Raw genomic sequence first — 9,179 nt, 5'->3', positions numbered from 1 at the left:
GTCTGTAACTCACTATTATTTGTCTATTTGTTTTCCTGAGAAACTATTTTGTAGACAATAATATGTAAAATGATAACCATTGATAATTTCCTACCATTTTGTCTGTAATTTGCTAAGTCCCCCCTATTATTATGTTATCCTTCTTTTATTCTTTAAATTAAAAAAAATTAAAAAAAAAAAAAATACATTCCTCCAGGACTTTACCTCAAGTCATCACAGATATTTATACTGTTATAAATATGCTCTCCAGCCACAAATGACATTGCAATCTCTTGTACTCACTTCCATGTCCCTCAACCATGAGTGGTAAAATACAAACTGAAGTACTACATAGATAGAGGTAAAAATTATCAGCCACCAACATCATTACTTTTACATAACAGAAACAGCATAAATGCACTTTGCATTGGGAAGTTTATCTTCTGGTACAAGAAACTCTAAAGTAGGATTAAATTAGAGCCCCAAGAAATAGACATAAGCCAGATAGTCTTCCTTGCATACTTTCAACACTGCACCATCCCTTCCAACACACAATGGCAGAACAGTCTTATATTTCTTTTGTTAAAAAAATTTTTATGCAGTCCCTATATCATTTAGTAACTTACCAAGTCCATAGAGCATCAACTGTAACATTCCAGAATGCAAATCTACAAAAATGTGTAGGCACTCCGAATTCCCACAGGGCTCCAAGACAGGAACAACAAGAGCTGGAAGTGCAACCTCTATGGAAGCTAAACAATTAACAATTAAGCATTACTTTTCTATCTGAATATTTTCCAAAAAAAAAAAAAAAAGTATTTTTCAGTGAGGAGAAACAACTATTGAAAGATCCTTAATGTTAGAGAGAAAACATGATTTTCCAAAATTTGGAATAGCATTATTATAATTAGTAGTAGCTTAAAGGGCAAAATATAATTTTTAAGTTCACTTGAAAGAAACATACTTAACTATTACATCAAAAAAGAAAGAAAAAAAACCCAACATTCCTTTAAAATGGTTTAAAAGCTAGTGAAGGGCCAATCGTATCAGCTGCATTCTAGCTTTACTTTCACTCAGTATTGGTAGTAAGTTAATTTTTAGGCTTTTTTTTTTTTTTTTTTTTTTTTTTTTTTTTTGAGACAGGATCTCGCTATGCAGTTCAGGCTGGCCTTGAGCTCACTTTGTAGCCCAGGCTGGTCTCGAACTCTCAATGATCCTCCTGCCTCAGCCTCCCGAGTGCTGGGATTACAGGCATGTGCCACCATGCCCGGCTAGGCATATTCTTAACTTTGGAAAATATCAAGGAGAAAATTAGTTGTTTGGTAAATATAATAAATGTCACCTATAGCTTAAAAGATTTTTAATGTCATTCTTCATTAAAAAAGTGTTTTTGTTTTTTTTGATAGGGCCAAGGTGTTTCAAGAAACACTGGAAATCTACTAAACATTATTGATTGTATAGGATAAAACTGTTTCAAGTTATTTGTGTACCTCATTTTAAAGTCATAGATGAAACAAGAATATAGGCAACTGTCAAAAAGAAATCCCGAAAGCTGACAATATACTTGATCTAGTTTCATAGTATTTCCACCGGGCCCAATTAAATTTTCCCTTAATCCCTCAAGTTGTTAAAGTGAAAGCCAGGAAACAAGCAAAGCACTGAAGACACACTAAGTGCTTATCAGATTAAGGGTTGTAAAAGAAAGACCTTCTTATTTATTTATTTTTCTTTTTAGGATACCTAGGGCCTTTGTATCACCAGCTCTCTTTAAAATTTTTATTTTCACTTTTTGAGCCAGGGTCTCACTAAGTTACTAAATTGCCCCAGGATGTGCTTGAATTTGTGATCCTCTTGCCTCAGCCTCTCAGAGTGCTGGGATTACAACCCTGCACCTCCACTCTGGCTAAGGGATATCCTCTTCTTCTTATCAAGTTCCTCTAAAGCTACAGCACAAATAACAAAGGCAGCCTGAGAGGAAGGAGAGTGATGATAGGTTTTTCATTTATCATCAGCACAAATTCTCTGTGCTACTTCATAAAATAAGAATAGCATCTTCTCCACGCCACAGGTTGTTAGAAGAGATGACAAGTTTGCGAAGGTGCTTTCAGAAGCAGAGTGAGGGATGGGGCTATAACTCAGCAGTAGAGTGCATGCTGAGCACGTGTAAGGCCTTAGATTCAACCTCCAGCACCAAAAAATAAAAAGCAGAATGTCCAAAAAGTGTCCATTATTTGTATTCCTTTAAGAATCAAAGAGAGGGGCAGGGGATTTAGCTCAGCGGCAAAAGCGCAAGCACAAGGTCGTGAGTTCGGTTCCCGGTACCGGAGAAAAACCAAAAAAAAAAAAAAAAAGAATCAAAGAGAAACCCAAAACCTCTTGCAATATTTCACATGGGTGAAGCTATTGGTACTCTGTACTATCAAACAAATTAATAAGGTAAAAACTTCCAGGAGACATTTAATTAGATAAAAATAAATTTCTTTCAAGTATATTTAATATATATTTTACACAAATGATTAACATCCAAGTCCAGCAGAAGTTTCACCTAAAAATAGAAAAACAACAAAACAGAACAGCAATTTCTGTTATAATATTCTGTAATTCAGGACCAGTGTGACAGAGTAGTTCAAATCAATGATGTTCCGCTAAATGTACTACGTTAAGTGGTACAATAAAGAGTACTTACAAATTTGAAGCGGGGTTGCTGATTTTCACATTTCTATACAATTATAATTCCTAATGGGGTACAAAAGTATTCTTTTTTTAAATTTCTTTTTGAGGCAGGGTCTCGCTATGTTGTTCAGGCTGTCCTCAAACTCACGGCGATCCTCCTGCCTCAGACTCCTGAGTGCTGTGCAAAGGTATTCTTTAAAGCAAAACAATTTTCTAATGTGTACCAACAGAGTAGAATTAGTTTTGGGAACTGAAATAGTATTCTTAAAAAGACAGGGCATCAGAAAATAGGGAATATAATCCAAAAGGGAGATAATTATTGAATATATATCTACAAATATATATAAAATATATTTTATGGCTGCCAACGTCCTTATTCTTCTTTATAGAAAATGAACAGAAGCAACTAAGCCCAATGAGGAATGGCTGTGTGTGGTCCAGAGCTTCCAAACTGACCACGATGCCAATTCCAATGCTACCAGTTAAGTCAACACAAGGAAGCACCCTCCAGCTTCCAAAAGTCAGTTAATGCCATGAACTGAGCCCTACTGTGTCTCAAGTTACCTCCACTGCCTTGCGCTATCTATTTTGATCTCTCCACAGTCCCACACTGCTTCTCCCAAGCCATCTGTCGCCCTAGGAAACCACATGCTGCTATCTGCATTGCCCAACTGTGCATTGACCTAGCCCTCTATTGAAATGCTCCAATCCACAAGCTATTCATTTCCTCTGGTTATTCCAGTTGGGAGTTGGAAGAAAGGCAACTGTACTAGAGGATACCAAAAAGACTACAGTCCCTGGTCTCAGGAAAGGATCTTACTAAAGCATGCTTTCCCACCATAAAAAGGATCAAATAAGACTACATGAAGCCAGGTACAATGGCACATGCCTGTCATCCCAGCACTTGGGAGGTTGAGGCAGGAGGATCTCATGTAAGGCCAACCTGGACAACACAGCAAGACCTTCTCTCAAAAAAAAAAAAAAAAAACTACATGAATAATATAAAAAATGAGCCAAGCATCGTGGTGCACGCCAGTAATCCCAGCACTTGGGAGGCTGAGGCAGGAAGATCCTTGTGAGTTCAAGGCCAGCCTGGGCTACAAAGTGAGCTCAAGGCCAGCCTAAACTACACAGAGAGACCCTGTCTCAAAAAAGACACACAAAAAAAGCTGGGTGTGGTGGCGCACGCCTATAATCCCAGCACTTGGGAGACTGAGGAAGGAGGATCATCCTGAGTTTGAGACCAGCCTGGGCTACATAGTGAGCTCAAGGCCAGCCTGAACTGCATAGCGAGACCCTGCCTCAAAAAAAAGACAAAAAAACAAACACACAAACAAACAAAAAAATCATTAATTTTAAAAACAAGTATTATGCCCTAAAATGATGGATCAGCAGATCCTTTCCTCTAGCAATCCTCATTTCCAGAATGCCCTGATTAAAGGAGCCCTAGAAGGACCAATCCCATATGCAAGCTTCTCCCTTGCCTTCAAGTCACTGTCCCTGAACCGCCTTTCTCTAACACCTAGCAAGGCCACTGTAAACACCTTCGGCTGAAAACCCACTGCTGTAGCATACTCATACTACAGTCAGAGATAAAGGAAGAGCCTGGACTAAAATCTTTATACTATGGTTCAACAGAGCCCAAAGCATGCAAATGGTTTGTTCAAGAGTTCACAGCTGAACTCAGATCTTCTGACTACCCAGATAGCACACCTCTACAAAATGCTGCGAAAGAGAGACCTGCAGCTCTGTACAGACTGAGCAGGTATTAACTTAAAAGATTTTCCACTCTTTAGTTATATCTACATTTTTTATACTGAATCTTACTAATATGTTAATTCAAAAATTCTAAAGATAAAGGGTGACTTTTGCTTTATTCAGTCATATTTTATTAAAACATTATAAATATTTGCAGTGTTACTTTATCACCAAAAAAAAATTCAATGAAATTTAAGATTCGTGTTCAAATAGTTCCATTTCAATAGGGAAAAAGTTCTAAGGAGAGACAATACACAAACATTTCAAAAACAAGACCAAGCTAAATAAGTTAGAAAATAAAAGAAAAACTAGGAGGTAAATTACAAGTTAAAATGTAGGAAATGCTCAGCCTACGCATCAAAACCGGTATCAGTAAAAAAGTCATATTAAGAAAGACCCTTCATAAAACCAGTGTGAATGTTAATTTGAAGAAAACAAATACAAAAATGTCAATTGAAAACACCTACAGTTTTCATTGGCATTGAAGCCTCTAAGAATGGCCTTCAATTCCTGGAGCTTCTGATGAGCTCTTGCATGGACACTGTCAATCAGGAGTTTTTCTATTGATAAGTGGTCAATCTGCACAAACAAGAACAACAAAATCATATGAGGTTAAATCATGTTTACTTTTAAAGTCTGAAAGTAGATTACTGGTGCTTCAAGATACTTCCTTATAGAATCACACTAAATGTTAACTAGGAAAAATAAACTTAAAGTTAAAAATTAACTTATGTGGGATTGGGTTAAAATTAACTTGTATGACAGTGAAACCATAAAAACTAGGCTGGAGAATTAAACCCACAAGGCCTTGCACATGCCAGGCAAGAGCTCTACCACTCAGCTACTTCTCTACCCAGCCCCTGCCCTTTATTTTTTTGAGACAGGGTCTTGCTGTGTAATTCAGGCTGGCCTTGATCTCACCTATGTAGCCCAGGCTGGCCAAACTCAGAGCAATCCTCCTGTCTCAGCCTCCCTCCAGGGCTGGGACTACAAGCGTGTGTCATCATGCTCAGCCCCCATCCCTTTTTGAGACAGGCTCTCACTAAGCTGCCCAGGCTGACTCAAACTTGTGATCCTCCTCCCTCAGCCCCTGGGTAGCTGTAACTGCAGGTGTGAGCCATCATGCCCAGCTAATAGCTAATATTTTGATGAATATAGATCAAAATACTATATATACACCACTTAGCATAGTGTTCAAATGCCTGACCTTAAATATAAAATGATGATCTGATCTAAACTACAAAAATTCAAATAGGCTGAGAGTACAGCTCAGTGGTAGAGTATCTACTAAGTTCAAGCCTCTCAGCTCAATTCCTAGCACAAAAAAAAGAAAAAGAACACCTTTAAAATTATGCATTATAATGCCAAGTGTGCTGGCACACACCTGTAATCCCAGCACTCGGGAGGCTGAGGCAGGAGGATCACTGTGAGATTGAGGCCAGCCTGGGCTACATAGAGCTCAAAGCCAGCCTAATCCATACAGAGAGACCCTATCCCAAAAAAAAAAAAAACCATAAAATAAAAGTATGCATTATAGTACCAGACGTAAAAAAAACTATAGAAGTACACTTAAAACAAGTTTCACAGAGCATTCTAGGAATGAAAAGAGTTTGTCCATGGTAAATTATATTCATTTAACCAATATTAAAATACATTGAAAACTTTTACCTTCATGGCTCTTTCTACTAATTTAGAATCAGAAGCTGGCAAAGGAGGATCATGAAAAATCTGTAAAGGCTTGGAGACATCATTCTCATCAATTTTAATTGTAACTTTGTGAACAGATGCTGTCCCTGTTTTTCTACCAAGAATTTGTTGACTAAAAAGAAAAAAAGAAATATTAACAGTTTTTTTCAACATAGCTTAACTTTTGGAATAAGAGAGAAACAATCTATTGCGTATCTTAACCAGAACCTAGAACCTGGCAGGCCCTCATTGTTTGCAAGAGATTATATTAATAATGAGAAGACAGCTATTCTGTAATCTAATGCAATGTCTAATACATTTTTAAAAACAGATCTGGTATTTAAAAATAAGATATATGCACTTCCAAATAATCCTAAAGCAGAGCAACCTATCTTCTAGGTGCTATCTATCACCTGACTCCTTTACCAAAAATGGGAAACAAGCCACATTCAAACAAGAACTGGAGAATGTAAACAAGCTGATAGAGATTTTTCTCTAAAACAAAGTTCTTAGAAAGTATAATTGAAAATGGAAACTGATAATCAAGCAATTTCAAGAAGTGATTCTTAACAATCTAACCTTTTAGCAATTTGGTATGAGCCCAGAATAAACTAATCTCTACCTTTTGAAGGAATACTAAGTCTTAGTACAAACAGACAAACATCTATGTATTTAAATACATGCAATGTTCAAAGGAAGATGTCAGCTACGGATGTCTCAGGTGGTCTACACAGTGCCATGGGACTCTGTCACTACAGGCACATCACTTATTGGTAAATGTTAAATCAGATGTATGAGAGGGAGAAAACAAAAAGGCAAGAGTATGTAGTCACAGCATGAACTTAGCAGAATTGATTTTACTTACTTCCAAACAGAGAGGGAAAGGCACTTTCCAGCGTGATACCTTTCCACCTGCACAAGGTCCCCCCACCGCTCGCGGATCAACATTAGAGTCTGGGAGTGCAGCACTTCTAACTGAAGTGACAAGCAGAAAGAATCTGAAGAGAGCTCACTAAGGAAATCTAATATAATATATTACTTCAGCAGCCAATCAAGTACAGGCAAACTTCATTTAACAAAGGATCCGGTCTCAAAAAGCTGGTTATGTGCTTTGGAAGGCTGAGGCAGGATTACCAGTTCAAGCCTAGCCTGGGCAATTTAGGAAAATCCTCTCTCGAAATAGAATTTTTAAAGTTAAAAAAAAAAGAGGACGTACTAACAATATAGCTCCAAGCAGAAGCAGTGTATTCAATGTACAGTACCACGAAAAAATAATAATAAAAAGCTGCCTATGAAGGAATTTTCTGGAGTATTTCTCCAATGATTCATCTCCCAAAGTGGTACAATTTGTGACTTTTTTGTTATTATTTTTTGAGACATGGTTTTGCTTTATAGTTCACACTGAACTCACTATGTAACCCAGGCCAGCTTCAAACTCCTAGTGATCCTCCTGCCTCAGCCTCTCAAGTGCTGGGATTATAGGTGTGCGCCACCATCCCTGGCTATGTGACATAATTTTAGAAAAGGTTTTATATTTAATTTTGAAGCAATATAAGCAAACCATAAGATCCAGGTTGCCCCTTAATTGATCTTTAGAAAATACAGATTGATCAAAAATATTCTTTTTTCAGCTGGGCATGGTGGCGCACGCCTGTAATCCCAGCACTTGGGAGGCTGAGGCAGGAGGATCGTTGTGAGTTCGAGACCAGCCTGGGCTACAAAGTGAGCTCAAGGCCAGCCTCAACAGCATAGTAAGACCTTTTCTCAAAAAAGACAAAAAAAAAATTTCTTTTTTCCCCAAACAGTACTATTTTAAGCTAATCACTTTTAGAGAATGCCTGCAAAGCCAACAGTAAAATTTTAAATTTGTTTTATTGTAGATGTATCACTGTTCTTCACACTGGCCAGGCCCCCAGCCCTATTGGTACCCAGAACAGGCAAGGAGTGCAGGGAGAGGGCAGCCAGGCTGCTACAGTGCAGTACGAAGGGAGACACAAAGTCCGTGTCTCAAATTTCAGAAGGATACGTAGACAGCTGTACATGTCCTGGAGAGGTTTCTCATCACAGAAGAGCCTTGACTGTACCAGCTGATGGATGAAGTTGATTTGCATACTGTGAACCAAAGCTCGCCCATCTTCCATTGGCAGGAGAAAAGAAGGCAGTTAATCAGAAAGGTGTACAGGTCATGTCATAGTACAACTAAGGAACTGTATACTAACAACTGATTTTTTAAATTACCTACAGAAATTAGAGAATATAATGCTCTGAGACACACTGAAACTTCCACGCCAACAGATACAGTACATTGATTATCACAAAATTTGCCTCAAATTACAGGATAAATTGCTACACACATTTATTACTCTCCATGAATATTTCAATAATATAAAAATATCAAACATTTACATCAACAGCTATGATTTAAGTCAGTATTTATGATTTACCTCCTGTTTCCTTATCCTCAACCAGAATTTCTAGCTTAAGAAGCCGCCATGGAACATCAGGGTCATCTCCCATCACTGTCAAGGTGGCTTCAAATTCTCCTTCAACTCGAAACTTCACACGGCCGTTTGCTTTTAAAAGAAAATGTGTACTCTGCTAAAAAATTAGCACTCTCCTGCTAACCTAGAACTTTCAGTCTTGCTTGTAAGAAAAATAAACCAGCCCAAGCTTTTCATCAGTATTCAGACAATTTAGTAGTTCCCGCATAAACAGTAGTTAGCATGCAGGTCATTAAAAAGCCAAAGGCAACTCTTTCAACATAAACAAACAGCATTTTCTTGAGGCTCAACTCTGGGAACCCTTTTCTACCCTATCGCCAGATGATTTTAACAATCCCTCAGCTTTAAATGCCAGCTCTGTACTTTAAATACAGCTGCCACGTCACAGATTCAAACACCACTGAAACTGTGGGTCAAAAGTTCATAATGAATGATATTTTTCTTTTCTTTTTTTTTTTTTGTACCGGGGATTGAACTCAGGACCTTATGCACGCCAGGCAGGCGCTTGTGCTGCTGAGCTATATCCCCAGCCCTGGATGATATTTTTCTGAATAAAACTCAAAGAGCTATTTAAGAAAATAA

The 9,179-nt window shown here is 37.9% G+C and overlaps 1 protein-coding gene across 2 annotated transcripts in view; it reads right to left on the bottom strand.

The window, feature by feature from the left end:
• Med14 (mediator complex subunit 14) overlaps positions 1–9,179 on the bottom strand; it is a 70,700-nt gene that overhangs the window by 46,561 nt on the left and 14,960 nt on the right. For both annotated transcript variants that reach the window (XM_005413268.2, XM_005413267.2), the window contains exons 6-11: positions 8,541–8,669; positions 8,123–8,230; positions 6,962–7,094; positions 6,079–6,229; positions 4,878–4,989; positions 606–731 (exon numbers count right to left, since the gene is read on the bottom strand). In XM_005413268.2, the coding sequence (XP_005413325.1) occupies positions 606–731; positions 4,878–4,989; positions 6,079–6,229; positions 6,962–7,094; positions 8,123–8,230; positions 8,541–8,669 (759 nt within the window). The remainder of the gene's footprint in view (positions 1–605; positions 732–4,877; positions 4,990–6,078; positions 6,230–6,961; positions 7,095–8,122; positions 8,231–8,540; positions 8,670–9,179) is intronic.

Source organism: Chinchilla lanigera, unplaced genomic scaffold, assembly GCF_000276665.1.
Source record: "Chinchilla lanigera isolate Chin_1 unplaced genomic scaffold, ChiLan1.0 scaffold00164, whole genome shotgun sequence".
Lineage (NCBI taxonomy): Eukaryota > Metazoa > Chordata > Mammalia > Rodentia > Chinchillidae > Chinchilla > Chinchilla lanigera.
The sequence above is the reverse complement of the archived record's forward strand: the minus strand, read 5'-3'. Positions and strand labels throughout refer to the sequence as shown.